The 20,574-nt window shown below is 40.1% G+C and overlaps 1 protein-coding gene across 12 annotated transcripts in view; it reads right to left on the reverse strand.

The window, feature by feature from the left end:
* The window catches only part of LOC148861435 (putative GTP diphosphokinase RSH1, chloroplastic), a 54,282-nt gene that overhangs the window by 17,818 nt on the left and 15,890 nt on the right, over window positions 1–20,574 (reverse strand). For all 12 annotated transcript variants that reach the window (XM_088986093.1, XM_088986092.1, XM_088986090.1 and 9 more), the window contains exons 7-11: window positions 4,747–4,848; window positions 4,548–4,625; window positions 4,398–4,469; window positions 3,304–3,411; window positions 3,073–3,170 (exon numbers count right to left, since the gene is read on the reverse strand). In XM_088986093.1, coding sequence (XP_088842219.1) covers window positions 3,073–3,170; window positions 3,304–3,411; window positions 4,398–4,469; window positions 4,548–4,625; window positions 4,747–4,848 — 458 coding nt within the window. The remainder of the gene's footprint in view (window positions 1–3,072; window positions 3,171–3,303; window positions 3,412–4,397; window positions 4,470–4,547; window positions 4,626–4,746; window positions 4,849–20,574) is intronic.

Consider the following 20,574-nt stretch of genomic DNA (forward strand, 5'->3'; position numbering starts at 1 on the left):
GGAAGAACAACTTTGATACCAAGATGTGAGTCTGTCCTTCAAATCTGATATAAAACTGATAAAAGAAATAACAAAAGTGAGAGCGAAAGTAAGGTTACAATAGAATAGAAGTAGGAGTGGAAAATTTTCACCCAACCCGTTGAACCCACCCAACCCACCCAGTATCTAACCCGCCCAACCCGTCCATTTACTTGTCGGGTTGTGTGATCAACCCGTCACCCAACCCGCTGGTCCCGCCCATTTAAATGGGTTGGGTTGGGTTGGGTTGGGTTGTGGATAACTGTTGGGTTAACCATTATAGACATTATATTAATTCCTTAGCCTTTTTCTTATTTTCTTCATTTGAATTAAATAATTTATAATTAATGCATTAATTTTCTATTAATTATTGACTAAATTTAGTTGTCTTAAATCAACACAGTTCACCCAACATAAATCCAAATCAATTTGACCCAAGTCCGGACCAATTCAACGCGGTCTGACCCGATCCAACACATACCAATATGGGTCGACCCGAATCCAAAATAGACCTTGGACGGGATGGCTTGATACCGCTTGCTTTGCCCGGTTTGGGTCGTCCGGTCCAACCATTATTCAAACTGCCCGGGTCGACCCAAATCCGAAATGGGTCGGACCGGGTGGGGTCCAAACCCTAAACCGCCCCGCTTGCTTTGCCCAATTTGGTTCATATCTGTACAACCCAACCCGAATCTGTCACAGTCCGATTTACTTCTTTTGACCCGCTTCGGGCCAATTGGTTTGCCCCCAAACCCATGCACAAACTTGATATGAGCTTACCCAAGTCAATCCACCATTTGACTAAACCGGTCCGGTCTGATCCGACCAGATTGAACTGTCCTAGTCAGGGTCTAGCATGACCAAACTGAACCGGTCTAGTTCGGTCGGGTTCTGGTTCGACTGGACTGAACTGGTCCGATCGAACTGATTCGGATCTAAATGGTTCAACCACTCTTGAACTTGATGCGATTACCTCGAAGACAATCTAATTAGATAGTTCAAGTTGGTCTGACCGGTTTGAACCTATGTGGTTTGTCAAATCCGAAACCCGAACATAGTTAAATGGCTTTACTGCTTGTATAAAAATAACATGCATGTAATGTAATTTGAACCTTCACCACTTGTGTAAATAGCAACTACTATTACCACTAAGCTATGACTAACTTATTTGTTAAAAAGGAGTTAATTTTTTGTTTTAAGTACATACATATAAGATTAATGGGTTTGGGTTGAACCCAACCCATTTAATTTTATATAACTGGGTCATTGACGGGTTGGCGAGTTAAATGGGTTGGGTTGAAACTCAACCCAAACCAAACCCATCCCAACCCACCCAATTGCCACCACTAAATAGAAGAAGATGGAGAAGAAGAAGAGAGTTTGATGGTTCTCTCTCCCTTCACTAATCTTTTATTAAACTTAATTAATCATGCTAATTATAAGTCTGCAAGAGAGTTAAATGGCGGCCAGCAAAGCAGTAACTTAAAAGAACTTAAAAAGAGGTTAACGGGCCCATTAACACATAAAACAGATATAACATTACTTAAACATAAATATATATATATATATAATATATATATATATATATATATTAGGGCCCATTCGGCCTAGTCTCTCTATACAATGTTGCAAGAGAAGCATGAAGCTTAAACCATAAGGGAAAGCTCAGGGAAAACACTTGAAGACAATGACTTTAATGACTCATGTCACAAAGCATAGAAGGGTTATTGATAACCAGCCAATAGTGCAGTTTCTGGGTGATATAAATGAAATGAAACAACTTCTTAGGATTGATTTTTTTTTTATATAAAATGATGATTAGCCATTCTCTTTTATTTCTTCTTTTCAATATACAAATGAGAGAAGTAGTAGATGCAGAATTGCCATGCAATTATGGGTTTAGAGGGAGAGAGAAGATAATATTAAAAGTCTTAACTCTAGATCCTGCACAAGGGATAAACTGTGCTACTCTTGATTTATTAGAAAATATAAATGGGATCAAACCGTTAATCATGGAATCACTATACAGCAACACTTGAAGGAAAATTTGTATTAAATTGTCAAAAGAGTTTGCATGATATTGATAATGCTGATTTGAATTTATATATATATATATATATATATATATATATAATGGTAAAATCTAGGGGCCATTGCTTGGTGTAATGGTAAAATCTCTAGCTGGCAAGTGTGAGAACGTACGTTCGAGTCTGAGCAGCCACTTTATGCAAAAAAAAAAAAAAAGAAAAAAGCCAAAGTTTAGGTCTGTATCCAGTCCACCCCTCCCAAGACCCAAAAATGGGTAATGGCTTTTATATATTAAAGCAAAGCCCTCAGACGAGGGCTTCCCCTTCAAACATGCTGCTAGCCTCTTATTCAGAAAAACAGGTAAATAAAAAGTCACTACAGATCCATTAGTAACAAATCAAATCTAATTTAGTTTCCTCACTCAAATACACCTGTTTTACATTTCATGATTATTATAGAATATATTAGTAGATTAGTTTCTCTGAGTCATGACTAATCAGACTTCCAATTTCTCCAAAGTATTAAAACACTACTACTGAACTTAATAAAGTTCCTGAAGGTGTAAAGTCTTTTGAAATTTCATGATCATGTCCTTAACTCCTAGCCTTTTATTTGGCAATAGCTAAACTATCTTAGGAATATTCCTAACTGATGACATGTAACCACTCAGTTGTATTTGGCAAATTGTATATCCACCATTTGGTACAGATACATGAAAAAATGCATTCATCATGTCTCATATGATGTATAAAATGATTACGTCAAACTTGAAGTTACAAGTTGTCTCCTAGCACAATTAACCATCTGAAGATTCTGAACATCCCATTTATTTGGTAGCATATCATGCAAACCCTACAACAACCTTATAGTAACAACTTTAGCATAGATTGTGGCTATCAGCATTTTTTTGGGGGTATTACATATTACACATTACAGGAGATTAAGGGGTGGGTTTTTTTTTCACTAAGTAGGCCAAAATTAGTTTTAAAGCATATAAAGAAATGGAGCTGAGGAATATTTCTTAACCTGTAAAGTTCCTTACATACAGAGCGGACTTCTGTTTTTACAGTCATAAGATCCAAGAACTGATCATCCTCAATTTTCTTTGTTAGAATTCTCTTTGCCTGGAACAAGGAAAAAGGAGTTCATCAACAAGAAAACCATAACCCAGAATGATTGGATAATACTTGGGATTTAACATCTTCCTGGTCGTGATATTAAACATTAAAACCTTGTTGACAGCAATACAAATAATACCTCCAAGAGTTCCTTTTCATGCTCTTTATAAAGGTCAGCGACTCTTCTCTTAACATTAGCATAATCATGGGCATTCATGTACATGAAAGATAAATTCTCCAGTTCTGACTGCAGCAAGTCATCACAACATATATGTTTAAAAAGTTGAAATTTCTCTGACCAGAAAAGAAAATCATGAAGCAGGTACAAAGGAATACAAGATAAATAGGTAACCGCAATGTGAAAGACATGATAAATTTTATGGTCCAAGACAGATAGCAAGGGAAGGAAATTTTACAGCTTTATATGTTCAATATTGAATTCAGTAAAACTCGGGCCCTTCTGGGTTAGGTGGGGTATTGAGGAATGAAGTCGGGAATGTGATACTTATCTTCTCAGGTCCTTTAGGAGTGGGAGACTCTACTAGAGCAGAAATGTTAGCTGCAGGACCCAGAGTCAGTAGTTTGATGCTTCAGGAATGAAACTAAAAGTTTAAGATGCTGACAAGAAACATGGACCTAAGAATACAATGGGTTGGGAGATCAGCAAATGCTATGGCGGACTATCTAGCCAAGCAAGGGGCAGCTAGGGAAGTTTTGTATTAGGCACAACTGTAACTTATTGCTTTTGTTTTCTTCTTTAGTGGAGAGATCACAGCTCGTGCCTCTCCGAAGGCTGCTTGTATGTGCTAACATTTCCAAATTAATAAAAGGTTCATTTATTTATCAAAAAAAATATTGAATTCAGTAAAACCGAGACCAACTATTAAAGAAAATAGCTTAATGCCCCGGTACAACAGTATCAGAAACTTTTCCAAGGACCTGAAGCCAGAATTCACCATTATACAAGTAGATAAAGCAATGGTGGAGTGGGTATTTCTTAATGTATTATTATAACCTAGGATGGTCAAAATTTAAAAGAGAGGGAGGACTATAGAATCAGTTGTGCAGTAGGATACTGATCTCAAATTATGACTGGATGATCACAACAGGTTAATGACAAAAATATTATCAGTATAAATTTACAGGATTGGATGTGAGCATGGAAGCCAATCTAGAACTCAAAAGCAAAAGATAGGCACTTGTCTTTCTAAGATGTGGTTTAAGGGCTCAAACCTTAATTTGGTACATTCCCAGTAACTTGGCCAGGGGGGCAAAAACCTGCAATGTCTCCAATGCAATACTGGACTACAAACAGCAAGATATCAACTTTAGAAACAATACTACTAGACAGCACATTGGCATCAAAATTGAGGATGGTGATACCTGCTTATGTGGAGGCATATATGAAAGTGTACGCATATTATGTAACCTGTCAGCTAGTTTGACAATAATTACCCGAACCTGAAATAGGTTTCTGGATTAATGGCCAACAGAGGAGGTCCTATTGTTGATTGATACAAATACATTTTCTATAAATAGATACAAATACAATAAATGAAGGAGAAAAAATAAAGAAAATCACCTCTTCTGTCATGGCTAGAAACATCTGCTGCAGGTCATCAGCTTTTACATCCTGGGCTGTACTGTTCTCATTTTTATATTGAAGTTTACCCAGTTTGGATACCTGCATTACAAAGACCAAGGATATCAACCCAATTTTTAGAAACTTATCCAAGTTGTTAGAAGTCATATGTGTGATGAACTGTAGGATATAAATGGCAATTATATATTTCTTTTATTACTCAAGTGGGGAATTGTTGGAAAACGTGGGGTTACTGGTTCAGATCTGAAAATAGAATCGTATATATTCCTAGGATTGTGGAAGGATTGATTTAGAAAGTTTTTTCTTTCTATTTCTTTCTCTCTATTTTTGTACTTTCTATTTTCTCTTCTTTATATTTTTTCTTCTTTCTATTTTCTTTTCTTTCTATTTTTCTTTCTTTCTATTTATTGCAGCAGCTTACTGTATAAATATGCCCATTGGCAATAGAATGTAACAAATCAGTATTCTACCATTCCAAAACATGGTATCAGAGCTCTAGGTTTGTCAACCTTGAGATTTTTTTGGCCTTTATTGCCAGTTTTTTGTGTTTTTCTCTTCTGGCCTTCAGTGTTGACCTGTAACCAGAAGTGTTCCTTTATTCTCCTTTCCTGCTGGCCTTATTTTTCCTCCATTAACAATGTCCGATATGACTGCAACAAGTGCTCCTGTCCAAACCGATGAAGGAGCAACAAATTCTCATCCTCACACTGGTGATTTGCAGAATCTTCAGGCAACATATAGACTGAATGGCCAGAATTACTTGAAGTGGTCACAACTAGTGCGTACCTATTTGAAGGGAAAAGGAAAAATTAGTCACCTCCTTGGAACAGGACCAAGGTTGGGCGAGCCAAATTTTGATGCTTGGGACGAAGAGGACTCCATGATTATGTCATGGTTGTGGAGTTCAATGACACCCGAGATCAGTGAAACTTGTATGTTTCTTCCCTCTGCAAAGGCTATTTGGGATGCTGTCCGACAAACCTATTCCAAAGCCCATGACGCTGCTCGTGTCTATGAGGTCAAAGTGAAGACTGTGGCGGCCAAACAAGGGAGCAGGAGTGTTACAGAGTATGCAAATCTGCTGCAAAATTTATTGCATGAGCTTGATCATTATTAGGTTCTTGAGACAAAGTGCACAGATGATGCTGTGATCTTGAAGAATTTTATTGAAAGAGATAGGGTGTATGATTTTTTGGTCGAACTGAATGCTGAATGTGATCAGGTCCGAATACAAATTCTTGGCAAAGAAGAAGTGTCTCCATTGAATGAAGTCATAGCCCTTGTCAGAGCTGAGGAAAGCCGTCGTGGAATCATGCTTGAGCCTAAAGATCCCAAAGGCTCAGCCATGGTGGCAAGGGGAGGAAGTTACAGTGGTTCAAAGGGTGAGAACAATCACAACTTGGCTCGTGACACAACCACCCGTGACTCTAACGATAACCTCTGGTGCACCTACTGCAAGAAGCCCAGACACACGAAAGATCGGTGCTGGAAACTTCATGGGAAACCTCCCACATCTAGTAAGGAACGGGGAAATCGAGGAGTTTCAAAAGGAGTTCAACAGGTCCATAATGTCTCCACAACCCCGCAGCAAGAACACTCAAGTCAGGGACCATTTAGTGATGAAGAAATTGAAAGGCTAAGGTGCTTCCTGAAATCCTTGAAACCAGGAAGTGGTTTTACCTCTCTTGCTCTCTCAGTTGAGTCTTTATCTCTAGGATTACATGCATCGGCTAGTGTTTTTCCATGGATTCTTGATTCTGGAGCTACTGACCACATGACACCCTCTTCACTACATTTTCTCACCTATACACCCTGTCCTAGTAATAGAAAAATTTTTGTTGCTGATGGTTCTTTCACCACAGTGGCAGGGATTGGGAATATTCAAATTACTCTATCCCTATTACTTAAAAATGTGCTTCATGTTCCTAAGTTATCCACTAGCCTTATCTCTATACATAAACTCACCCAGGATGTGAACTGCAATGTTGTGTTCTTCCCTTCTTACTGTGTATTTCAGGACCAGGTTTCGGGGAAGAAGATTGGACTTGCTAAGGAAAGAGATGGACTCTACTACTTCGAAGCAACCAACAAATCATCTCACACTGTTATGCATGTCACACACGAGTCATTCTTATCTACCTCCAATAAAGATTTAATTTGGCATCATCATTTCCGTTTTGGTCATCCTTCATTTCCTATTTTAATAACAATGCTTCCTTCCTTGTTTAAAGGAATTGATGTTGAAACATTTCATTGTGATGTTTGTGAACTTGCTAAGCACAAAAGGGTTTATTTCCCAATCAACAATAAAAGATCTTCAACTGCTTTTTATTTGATTCATTCGGATATATGGGGCCCTTCTCAAATTCCCAACATTACTGGTTCAAGATGGTTCGTCACCTTTATTGATGATTGCACTAGGGTCACATGGATTTTTCTTCTTAAGTCTAAATCTGATGTGGGTACGATTCTTCCCAACTTTCATAACATGGTCCAAACTCAGTTTGGTATGAGAATTAAAAGGTTTCGATCTAATAATGCTACAGATTATTTTAATCAGAATTTGTCCCCATTTTTTCAGAAAGAAGGCATTGTGCATGAATCCTCCTATGTTAACACTCCCCAACAGAATGGGGTAGCTGAGAGAAAAAATGGCCATCTTTTGCAAACCACCCGAGCTTTTCTCTTTCAAAATCAGGTGCCAAAACAATATTGGGGGGAAGCTGTCCTTACTGCTGCCTACACCATAAATAGACTACCATCTAAAGTTCTTGACAACCGAAACCCAATACAAGTCCTTTCTCAATTTTACCCTGATATTCGAGCCTCAAATAATCTCACACCAAGAATTTTTGGCTGCACTGCCTTTGTTCATGTCCATGATAAGGGTAAATTAGACCCACGAGCAATCAGGTGTGTCTTCTTGGGATATTCCCCAACTCAGAAAGGTTATAAATGTTATCATCCAGCCACCAAAAAATTCTACACCTCCATCGATGTCACATTTGAGGAAGGAAAATCCTTTTTCGCTCAACCTTATCTTCAGGGGGAGCCCTCATTAATGGAAGATAAAGCCTCGGATCTACTCTCCCTAGATGTATTACCCTCCTCACAGACATTCAATCGTCAAGAATCACATCCCTCTGAGTCACATTCCTCTGAGCCCCACATTCCCGAGTCTCAACAAGAGTCAAACAACCCAACCATTGAACCAAATTCGGACACTATTAACCCCACGAATGATGTGCATGATAATGTGAGATATATGCAGGTTTACTCTAAGAGGAAAAATCCAAATTCTCAACCTATGCAAGTCCAAGATTCAACTCCTAATCCTAGAACTGAGGGATGCTTAGATCCTAAACCTACACCTTCACAGTTTGAGAATGAGTATGACGTACCTATTGCACTGAGAAAAGGAACCAGAGAATGTACCAAACGCCCATTGTACCCTTTAGCCAAATATGTATCATTCCAAAGATTCTCTAAATCCCATAAGGAGTGGAGAAAAGACATGAGAGTGGAAATGGAGGCATTAGAAAAAAACAACACATGGGAAGTCGTGGATCTACCAAGAAACAAGAAGACGGTAGGTTGTAAATGGGTGTTCAGAATTAAGTACAAATCTGATGGGTCATTAGAAAGGTACAAAGCATGCCTGGTAGCCAAGGGATATACACAGACTTATGGGGTAAATTATCAGGAGACTTTTGCCCCAGTAGCTAAAATGAATACAGTAAGGGTGTTACTGTCGTTGGCTGCTAACTATAATTGGGATTTGCAACAGTTTGATGTAAAAAATGCGTTTCTCCATGGTGATCTAGAAGAGGAGATATACATGGACATTCCACCGAGTTTTGGAGAAGGCATTAAAGGAAACAAAGTTAGTTGGTTGAAGAAAGCACTATACGGTCTCAAACAATCTCCGAGAGCATGGTTTGGAAGGTTTACGAAGGTAATGCTGAGTACAGGTTACAAGCAAAGTCAAGGTGACCACACATTGTTTATTAAACACACAACCTTAGGGGGAGTTATTGCACTAGTAGTCTATGTGGATGATATAATCGTTACTGGGAATGATAAAAAGGAGAAGGAAGCATTGAAAAACTGCCTTGCCAGAGAATTTGAGATAAAAGACTTGGGAAGACTAAAGTATTTTCTTGGAATTTAAGTTGCACATTCTAAACAAGGCATCTTTATCTCTCAACAAAAGTATGTTATTGATCTTTTGAGAGAAACAGGAAATATGGCATGTAAACCAGCTTCCACGCCTATAGATCCCAATCATAAACTTGGAGAAGCCAACGAGAATGCAAGTGTAGACAAGGAGATGTTCCAAAGACTAGTTGGAAAACGCATTTATCTTGCACATACACGACCAGATATTGCATATGTTGTAAGTGTAATAAGTCAGTTTATGCATAATCCTAAAGAAGTTCATCTGCAGGCTGCTCATAGAATTCTGCACTATTTGAAAGCCAATCCAGGAAAAGGAATTTTATTCAGAAGAAATGGAGGACTGGCTCTTGAAGCATATACAGTCCATTTCTGGTTACTGTACTTTCTTAGGAGGAAACTTAATCACTTGGAGGAGTAAGAAGCAAAATGTAGTGGCTCGGTCAAGTGCAGAGGCAGAATTCAGGGCTATGGCAAGGAGTGTGTGAATTACTCTGGTTGAAGATAATTTTAGAAGACCTGAAGATTTCACGAGAAGAGCCTATGAAACTATATTGTGACAAGTCAGCCATCAATATTGCTCACAATCCTGTTCAACACGACAGGACGAAGCACATCGAAATTGATCGACACTTTATAAAAGAGAAACTGGACAGCAAGTTGATTTGCACTCCCTATGTGTCTACAAAAGGACAACTGGCCGATGTACTTACTAAAGGGCTCAGTAGTACAGACTTTCAGAGAATCATAGCCAAGCTGGGAATGGAGGATCTCTATTCACCAGCTTGAGGGGGAGTGTTGGAAAACGTGGGATTACTAGTTCAGATCTGAAAATAGAATTGTATATATTCCTAGGATTGTGGAAGGATTGATTTAGAAAGTTTTTTCTTTCTATTTTTGTACTTTCTATTTTCTCTTCTTTCTATTTTTTCTTGTTTCTATTTTTCTTTCTTTCTATTTATTGCAGCAGCTTAGTGTATAAATATGCCCATTGGCAATAGAATGTAACAAATCAGTATTCTACCATTCCAAAACAGGAATTATTGTAATTTTACATTTACTTTGATGTTAATAAAAGTTGGGCAGCAGTTAGGAGAGATCAAATTGATCTCTCTGCTCGAACCCTTTTCTTTCATCCTCTCTACTCTCCTCTCCTCTTCTCTAACTCTGTTCTAGAGTTATTTTTCTTCCTTTTTTCTCCTTATTCTGAGTTTATATCAGAGCAGATCACATGGTATCAGAGCACTGTTGACCACCTGGGAATCTTTGGCTCTTCAATAAACGGCTCAAGTGGATTGATTGCTTTAAGGAGAGGAGATTTCCATGGCCCAGAATGAGTTGGTCACTGTTGTTTCAGTGAGGTACTGATTACCCTCTATTCAGCAGTTGAAAGAGGGACAATACAGGGTGTGTTTCAGGTTGGCTGCATAAGGAGTTGAGACTTATTGTTTTAGCTATGTTTGGGTGATCAAATGGAGTGTGGAAACACTTTTCTTTGTTATGTCTGAGATTAACAGCAATGTTTCTAGGTGTTTCTTGAGATTGACTGAATTTTCAGGAAGGGTTGGGATTATTTGTATTGAAGTTTTCAATCTTGGGTTGATGTTTGGTATTTCAGGAAGGTCTGATGCTTATATGCTGTTGTTTTCTGTTGCTTAAAGCAAAAACTAGAGAGTTGTAGTGGTATGTGGTGTATCTCTACATTGACTTTTCAATTATGACTTTGTTGGGTGGTGTAATTAAATCTGGATAATAAAGCCAGATCTCATGCCTCTACAAATGACATGGTGCCAATTATGTACTACAGGTGCTAAGATGGAGTCCATATGAGTAATTACTTTCTTTGGCAGCTCATTTGACTAGTCATTACTTCAGTTTGAGAATGCATTTCATGGTGAGCTTCAAGAAAAGGTATATATGGAGCAACCTCCTGGGTATATTGCTCGAAGGGAGGCAGGGAAAGTGTTCAAGCGGAAGACAATTTATGTGCTAAAACAATTTCCATGTGTGTACGCCTGGTTTGGTCAGTTTAGTAGTGTTGTGTAGAAGTTTGGACTACATCAATGTAGTGTTGATCACTTGGTTTTTAATAGAAATACACCTTCAAGGAAGATTATTCTAACAATTTATGTTGATGATATAGTTATTACAAGAAGTGATAAATGGGGAATTTGTGATCTTAAGCTCTTCCTATAGTAGCAATTCTAAGCCAAAGACTTGGAATCCCTAATGTATTTCCTGAGAATTGAAATAAAAGACCAAAATGGGGAATTTTTTTGTTACAAATGAAGTATGTCTTGGATTTGTTGGAAGAAACAGGGTTACTAGGAGCAAAACTGGTTGAACTCCTATGGATCCAAATATGAAGATAACTAATGGTGAGGGCGAACTTTTGGAAGATCCAAGGAGATATAGACGATTGGTAGGTAAATTAATTTTCTCTCACCATTACTAGGCTAGATACATCCTTCAGTGTTGGAGTGTTAAATAAATTCATGTAGAGTCCCAGAACTAATCACTGGAGAGTGTTATTAGGGTATTACACTATATGAAGGGAGCCTCAGGTCTTGGTTTATAAGTTTATTTACTATACAAGGCAGGAGAGAGGAGGAGAATAGTCATTAGAGGGATATTCAGATGCATATTGAGCAGAATTCACAATTGATAGAAAATCTACCACATGATATTGCACATTCCTTGGAGGAAACCTCATTACTTGGAAGAGTACAAAGCAAAGCGTGATTGTTAGGAATAATGTTGAAGTAGAATATAGAGCTATGGCATATACTAATTGTGAATTACTACGGCTGAAACATTACTTCAAGAAGTTGGGTTTTTTTTTTATTGGAAACGATAACTTCATTAATATAACTTAAAAATAACTTTCCAGATTAAGTACAGCTGTCAACCCCTAAGTAGGTGTTGGGCCCCTAGTAATCTTTCTTACAAAACTGCCCAGAACATACTCTCCCTCACAGTCCCTTGTTTAGCCAATGTGTCAGATAAACCATTAGCTGATCTCCTTGTCCATTTGAAGCACGCACCGATCTCCCTTGTTATGTTGAAGATTTCCCTTATAAGCTGTCTATAAATCTAGGCTCCCAACTTACTAGATTGCAGCCACTCAATCAACAATTTAGAGTCTCCCTCTATCTCAATTTGGTGCAACCCCAACTGTTTTGCATATCTTACACCTTGAAGCAAGGCCATCACCTCCACTCTCAATGAGTCCCCCACTCCTATTGGTCCTGAAAACAAAGCCACAATTCTGCCATTTTCATCTCTGAATACTCCTCCTATACCTGAAGGGCCCGAGTTACCTCTTGAACTCCCATCAAAGTTCAATTTAACTTTTTGTTGTGTTGGTGGGGACCACAATTCCTGCACAATAGGTTTTGTTTAGAAACCACAGCAACCAATCACCAACGACACCACCGGAGGCATAGAAACCTCCAAGGGAAGAGGGCGATCACTCCTTTTCAGCCCTTTTCCCAGTCTCCAACCAACGGCTGAGAAATCCAAGAGAAACCCTAGTTCGAATGCGCATAAAACAGAATTCTAGCAAGTCCAATTTGTTTAATGTGGCTCTGATACCATGTTGAAGTTCGGCCTGCCCTAGAAGTCTGTTTTGTTTGTTAGCTGAAAAGTAAAGTAAACAGCAAGAAGGAAGAGAGGAAAGAAGAAGGAAAAAAGAGAAGAAGAAGAGAAAAGGTCTGGTTCGAATTAGGAAAAAAAGTCAACCCTAGTTTCAGCCAGACCTGTTATTATATTATTAATATAATTGGAAAAGACATAAGTGCCCTTATTTAATGTAGGGCTAGTGCGTGTGGTGCAATGATGTTTCATTTCTTCGTGTGGTTGGCCTTTAGGCGATGAGGTAAGGAGTTTTTTTTATGCATAATTTCTGTTATGGAACACATGAGAGGTGTGGTACAGATCGTATGATGGGTTTTCAGATTGCAGTATGATAGGGTTTATGCTGGTTCGTGTGTGATTCGAAGGAAAGTAGTGTTTACTTAATGGTGAAATTTCCGGTAGCTGTAGAGTAGGGTTTGTGGTGTTACTAGTACGGCTTTCAGCCTTTATGATTGCTGAAATCAGTGTGCAGATTTCGGTGAAGTGTCTGTGTGCAATGTGCAGTGTGTAGTGCTCAGGATTCAGTGATAAGGGAATACGGCAAGGGCAGATAACAGTGATAGTAAACCTAGTGTGATGATATCTACCAACTACCTGAATGTTCAAATGACCTCCATTAAACTGAATAGAGAGAATTATGTCCCTTGGGCCAAGTCTGTAGAGGTTTTCTGAAGGCGAAGAAGAAGGTAAAGCACATAAGAGAGGAGAACCCCCCCACTAATTCTCAGGAGTACGAAGACTGGGAACAGGAAGATGCACAGATCATCACATGGTTGTGGAACAGTATGGAACCCAGAATCAGTGTGAACTTCATGTTTCTTGACACAGCCAAAGAGGTGTGGGATCATGCTAAGAAATTGTATTCTGGTTAGGATAATACAACTAGGGTATATCAACTGTATCAGGAATACTTCAATCTGCAACAGGGAAATCAGAGCCTTGAGGAGTACTATGCCAATATGAGAAATATCCGTAATGAGTTAAATGTCTATCATCCTCTCACTTCTGATATCAAGGTTCAACAGCAACAGAGAGAACAACTTGATGTGACTTGGTTTCTGGTGGGGCTGAAGTCTGAGTATGAACCAATACGAGCCCAGATACTAGGATGATCTTCCCTTCCATCTTTAGAGGAGGTGTTTGCTCGTCTTCGGAGGACTTCCATTGGATCTATGGAAAACTCTAATATCTCAGATAAATCAGCATTTGCAGTGTTGAGAGGTCAAGGTGGCAGAAGTGGGGCTCGAGGAGCCTAGCCTGGCCGTGGTGGCAGTAGTGGTCCAGTGTATGGCCGGAGTGGTAGCGCTGGATCTACACGTATCCGTGGTGGTGGTCGTACTGGAGGCAGAGATTCAGGGGGAGCTCGTGGTAGAGGGCGTGGCTTGGATCCACGGAGGTGTACTCATTGTGATTTGGATGGACATACTATTAACTACTGCTATGACTTACATGGTCCACCCTCAACGTGGGCCAACCATGCCATGACTAGTGACACCAGTTCCAGCTTTAGACAGGAGAACCGGTCAGCTGACCAAATGCCTTCTACCTCTTCAGATGGTCCAGGCAAGGAGATGGTGAGTGTTCCTCGTGATGAGTATGAAAGGTTTGTTCAATCCACATCACAGCAGAACACAACTACCTTTGTGCACTCAGGTATGGCTTGTTTGGCATCCACACCCAACCCCTGGATTATTGACTCTGGAGCCTCCGATCACATGACGGGAACTCCAGGTGTGTTTTCATCTCTCACTCATTGCTCAACATCACAATCTGTTACCCTTGCTAATGGTTCCACATCATCTATTCGTGGTGTTGGTAATGTTGACCTAGACCCTGCATCCCTATCCTCTGTTTTATATGTACCTAAGCTTCCATTTAATCTTATGTCTATTAGTAAGCTGACCAAGTCCCTTAATTGCTCCATTACATTTTACCCTTCTATGTGTGTTTTTCAGGATCTCAAGACAGGGATGAAGATTGGTGGAGGGCATGAAGCCGGTGGACTGTATTATCTTGATGGTGGTGGAAGAACGTCAACGGCCCTTCAATCATCTATTTCTCCTCTCCAGTGGCATTGTAGATTTGGTCATCCTTCGCTGAAAGTGCCGAAGTCTTTGGTCCCTTCATTGAGTCAACTTTCTATTCTAGATTGTGAGTCGTGTCAATTTGGGAAACACCATCGTGTTCCCTTTCGTTCTAGGGTTGATAACCGTGTGTCGAGTCCTTTTTCTATAATTCATTCAGATGTTTAGAGTCCTTATAAAGTGATGTCATATAATGGATATAGATATTTTGTTATTTTTGTTGATGACTTTTCAAGAATTACGTGGCTCTATTTAATGAAAGAAAGAAGTGAATTATTTGCCATTTTCCAAAAATTTTATGCTGAGATCCGCAATCAATTTGGCGTTCACATCAAAATTTTTCGTTCTGATTATGGCCGTGAATACTTGTTTTCATCTTTTCAAGAATACTTGGACCAACATGGCATTATACACCAAACTTCATGTACCTACACCCCACAACAAAATGGGGTTGCTGAGAGAAAGAACCGACATCTTGTAGAAACAGCACGCTCACTCATGCACCACATGAATGTTCCCAAACCCTTTTGGAGTGATGCAATGCTCACCTCTTGTTTCTTAATTAATCGGATGCCCATGTCTATTCTTGATAGTCGTTCTCCTTTTAGTGTCTTGTTCCCCAACATGTCTCCATTTCCGCTTCCTCCTCGAGTATTTGAGTGTGTCTACTTCGTCCATAATCTAGGTCCTGGGGCTGACAAGTTAGATGCACGATCCCTTAAGTGTATCTTCCTTGGCTATTCCCGAACTCAGAAAGGGTACAAGTGTTACCATCCCAATTCTCGTCGTTCCTTGGTATGTGTTGATGTTACTTTCTTCGAGTCTACTCCGTTCTTCGTGGGGTCCGGTGATGCTGCTTCCTCCACATCACCTCCTCCTCTTCCCCTTCCTATGGTTGATCCTCCTCCTCTAGTTCCAGTCATGCCTACGTCCTTGCCTCCGGTGTCGTCCGTTGACCGTCCACATATGCGTCATGTGTATACACATCACCCACGTGTACCGGCTACAACTCCTCCAGCTTCATCACCGTTGACAGATCCAGCTCCAAATCCGACACCAGCCTCTGACTTTGATCTTCCTATTGCCTTACGGAAAAGTAAACGCACATGCACCCTTCACCCTATTTCCAATTTTGTTTCCCTTACTCACCTCTCCGCCTCCCATCGCCAGTTCATCTCTTTGTTATCCTTAGTGGTTGTTCCTAAGGATGTCCAGGAAGCCCTTACCTCTCCAGAGTGGTGTCGTGCTATGGAAGAAGAGCTCTCTGCCCTCCATCATAATCACACTTGGGACCTCACCGCTCTTCCTCCACCATTAAGTACTTGTCAGATGGTTGTGTTGAGCGCCTGAAGGCGCGGCTGCTTGCAAAAGGGTACTCCCAAACCTATGGCATTGACTACACAGAGACATTCTCCCCGGTTGCTAAGATAGGGTCAGTTTGTGTTGTCATCTCCCTTGCAACTATGTATGATTGGCCTCTATATCAGCTAGATATCAAAAATGCCTTTTTGCATGATGATTTGCTCGAGGAGGTCTACATGGAGCAACCACCAGGGTTTATTGCTCAGGGGGAGGATGGTAAGGTAATGCAGACTTAAGAAGGCTATATGGACTTAAACAGACCCCTCGAGCTGTTAGACAGTTTTGTATGCCCTTAGCTTCAATCAAATTGATGTACTTTATGAGTTTATTATAAATGAAAAAAAGTGCATATTTGATTCATGTTCCCTTGGTATGTTTCTGTGTAATACTCTTAAACTGGACACTTAATGAGACTCGTGTTAGTTTAGAATGTTCACAGCCAGTGGGTCGGTCTGGGGAGACATATCCTGACAAGGCTGACACTGTGGTGCCACCAAGTCGGTTGGGGTGGCTTGTCTCAGCTACCGGGGTGAGACCCTAGGCACATATAGTGTGGGATTAATTGAATCTTTGAACTGGACCAGATTTCCAGTATTGCCCTGGACCTTGGAGATTGATGGGCAAAACTGGAAAGTTACACCCGACCCCTAGACTCGATTATGATACTGCACTAGGTGTCGGATTGGGTTGTCTTTGATATACCAATCAGTGAGATCCTTAGCGGGGGTCAAAACCTGGGTATGTTGGGACAGTCTGAGAATTCATCTGAGTGGGTGATCATAGTGACAGGATCAGTCCCTTTGTCGGACAAAGGTAATGATCGGGGATGCACTCTCACTGATGGAAACCAAGACTGTCGGCAGCCGATTTCAATCGTTGAGATTTGTTTTGCAAAATATATTTTATATGAGATATAAGAGTATATATATTATGCTTTCAAAATGTTTGCAAAAGGTTTTAATTCCCGGGATCCAAACTTGAGAGAGTGCAACACTGTTCCTTGCAGCCGAGGGAGAGGTCCTCTCTTGTCGGGCAGTGTATGATCATTATGGGCTGAGAGGTTAAGTGTAAGGCCATTGAGGATAATACCTAATGGGCTAATCTTGCATCTGCCCACAGTCCCTGGGTGTTACAAGGTGGCTTGGCCCAGGGACCACTTAGGGTAAGTGTTGGGCCCATAGAGCCCATCTGATGGGTTTCAGGGGGTGCACTATCCATAACAATGTATTCGGCCAGGCCTTGTAACAAAGGTTGGGCTGAACCCATGTGGCTAATGTGTAGATCAATGTTTGGGTCCCACGCCATACAAGGAAGCCCAACAGGGCAGCAATTTGGAAGGCTTAATGAATACATAACCCTAAATGGGCCTTAAGCCCATTTCGAACTGGGCTAATTTGATTAGTCTTTAAGGGGCGAATTCTGAGATAAGATCAACTGATAGGATTGGGCCCACACCCTATCCACTCAGAGAGTCCAAGATCTAAATGAGATTTAGATTTGGAAACTTCCTAATTAGATTAGGAACTAGCTGATCTAATCTGCAGATAAGATAAGGATTATCCCTTATTTTAAAGGGACTTCTAATCCAGATATGATTTGGGTTAGCAACTCCTAATGGGATTAGGAGATGATCCCTTCAAGTCCATAAAAGGAAGAGGGGGCGGCAGCCTTTAGATATCCAAGAGACTCACCAGCAACAGTCTTGTCTTTAGAGCTGAGATCACAGAAGAGAGAATTCTGCACCCTGCAAATACTCTCTAACCGCCTCCTTCCTGCAGCTGTCGCCTATAGCAGTTCGATCTCCATTGCTTGGGAGAAATCAAGATCAGATCTTGATTCCAATCTTTTGGAGAAAAGATTGGTAGGAGTTGTATTCACAAGCCGTCCAAGTGATTCTTGGGAAGAATCAAGTTCTTAGGAAGGACACTGCTGATTCTGCTCCACCTTGCACTGCGCCATCTTCAGTGGGAACAAATTTTGGTTTCTACCTTGGGCGTGAACACCTCCGTTGAGATATATTATTTCTCTATATCAGGTATTATCTCTCTCCCTCCTCCTTTTGGTTCAGATCTGGTTCAGTTTATGGTTCAAGAATGATCCTTGAAAATATGATTTTCTAAATAGGGAATTCGATTCCCAGTTGAAGGGAAAGAAAAATTTTTGAAATTCGCCCCCCTTTATTCCGCAATCTTGGGCGTCCATTTGATGGATTTCCTATCCCTTCAGAGCATGGTTTGGTAGGTTCAGTGAGGTGGTCAAAAAGTTTGGTATGAAACAGTGCCAAGTTGACCACTCTGTCTTCAATTTTGACTCTTCAGCAGGCAAGATAATATTGGTGGTGTATGTGGATGATATCGTTGTGACTGGGAATGATAAAATGGACATTGACAGATTGAAAGCATTCCTACAGGAACACTTTCAGACAAAGGACCTTGGCAAGTTGAAATACTTTTTGGGCATAGATGTAGCAAGATCTAAGCTTGGCATTAATTTGTGTCAGAGGAAATATGTGCTCGATTTATTGGAAGAAACAAGGTTGTTGGGTACTAAACCGGATAAGACACCTATGGAAACAAATACGATGCTGAGCAGTGATATAGGTGAAGTATTTGAAGACCCTGGCAGATATCGACGACTTGTAGGCAAACTAAACTATCTAACCATTACTCGACCATATATTTCATTTGCGGTTAGTGTGGTGAGTCAGTTCATGCAGAAACCTTTGGTCCCACATTGGAATGCAGTGCTAAGGATTGTGAGGTATCTGAAATGAGCTCCTGGTCATGGTTTGCTGTACAGGAGTGGTGGAAAGCTGGTAGTAGAAGGATACACCAATGCTGATTGGGCAGGTTCTATGTCTGATAGACGATCCACCATACGCTATTGCACCTTTCTGGGGGGTAACCTGGTAACGTGGAAAGTAAGAAGCAAACAGTTGTGGCAAGAAGCAGTGCAGAAGCAAAATATAGGGCCATGGCACATACTGCTTGTGAATTAGTGTGGCTGAGGAGCCTTCTACAGGAGATAGGATATGACATCAGTACTCCAATGAAGCTCTATTGTGAAATCAGGCAGTAGTTCATATCTCTTCCAATCCGATGTTTCATGAAAGAACCAAGTACATCGAAGTTGACTGTCATTTTGTGAGAGAGAAGGTGCTGAATGGATAGAGACTGCATATGTTAATACGGGAAACTAGTGAGCAGACTTGTTTACAAAAGGTTTGAATCGGGGGAGAGTGGACTACATATGTAACAAGTTGGGATTATATGATATATATTCACCAACTTGAGGGGGAGTGTTAGTGAAGGGGTATTTCAGTCTTTGTACCTGTTGAGAATGCTGATGTGTACTATTATGTTAGTTTGAGTGCCTCTTACTTGAATAAGGGCACTTATGTCTTTTTCAATTATATTAATAATATAATAACAGGTCTGGCTGAAACTAGGGTTGACTTTTTTTCCTAATTCGGACCAGACCTTTTCTCTTCTTCTTTTTTCCTTTTTCTTTCCTCTCTTCCTTCTTGCTGTTTACTTTACTTTTCAGCTAACAAACAAAACAGACTTCTAGGGCAGGCCGAACTTCAACAGGTTTCATGGAAGTTGTAGAAGCCACCACTTCCCAATTCCTGTAAATGTCTTCAGTTGAGAAGTCTTTAAACAAATCCAAAGTTTTCAACCAATGAATAGTCATAATAATTATCCTTTCTACAATTGCCTCCTTGGATTTCTCCACTCCTTTAAAGATTCTATTATTCCTTTCTTCCCAAACTAACCATAAGATAGTTGCTCTTGTGGCTCTCCACATTAATCTTCAAGAAGTTGGATTGTCTTTGAGCCCATAAGTTTATTTTGTTACAATCAGGTGGCAATTCACATTCCAGTGTTCCATGAAAGAACTAAGCACATAGAAGTGGATTGTCACCTTGTGAGGGAAAAAGTCACAAGTGGGGACATTGTCACGCCTTATGTGAAGTCAGAAGGATAGTTAGCCGACCTCTTCACTAAAAGTTTGAGCTGGCCAAGGATTGATTACATCTATAACAAGTTGGAGCTCCATGACATTTATGTTCCAACTTGAGAGAGGGAATATTAGAAGTCATATGTGTGCTAAATTGTAGGTTATAGATGGCATTAATATATTTCTTTTATTACTTAAGTGGGCATTAATGTAATTTTACATTTAATTATAATGTTAATTGTTGAAGTTTGACCTGCCCTAGAATTCTGTCTTGTTCGTTGACTATAAAGTAAAGTAAACAGCAAGTAGGAGAAGAAAGAAGAAGAGAGAAAGGAGAGGAAAGAGAGAAAGGCTGGTTCGAATTAGAGAAAGATAATCTCCCTAGATTCGGCCAGACCTGTTATTATATTATTAACTTGAGGGAAAAGACTTAAGTGCCCCTCTTTAAGTAAGAAGCACTCGAACTAACATAACAGTACACATCAACCTTCTCAGCAAGTACAAAGACCGAAATACCCCTTCACTAACACCACTACTCCCCCTCAAGCTGGTGAGTATACATCATATAATCCCAGCTTGTTACATATGT

The sequence above is a fragment of the Nelumbo lutea genome, chromosome 4 (assembly GCF_056320005.1).
Source record: "Nelumbo lutea isolate HS-2025 chromosome 4, American lotus-T2T, whole genome shotgun sequence".
Taxonomy (NCBI): domain Eukaryota; kingdom Viridiplantae; phylum Streptophyta; class Magnoliopsida; order Proteales; family Nelumbonaceae; genus Nelumbo; species Nelumbo lutea.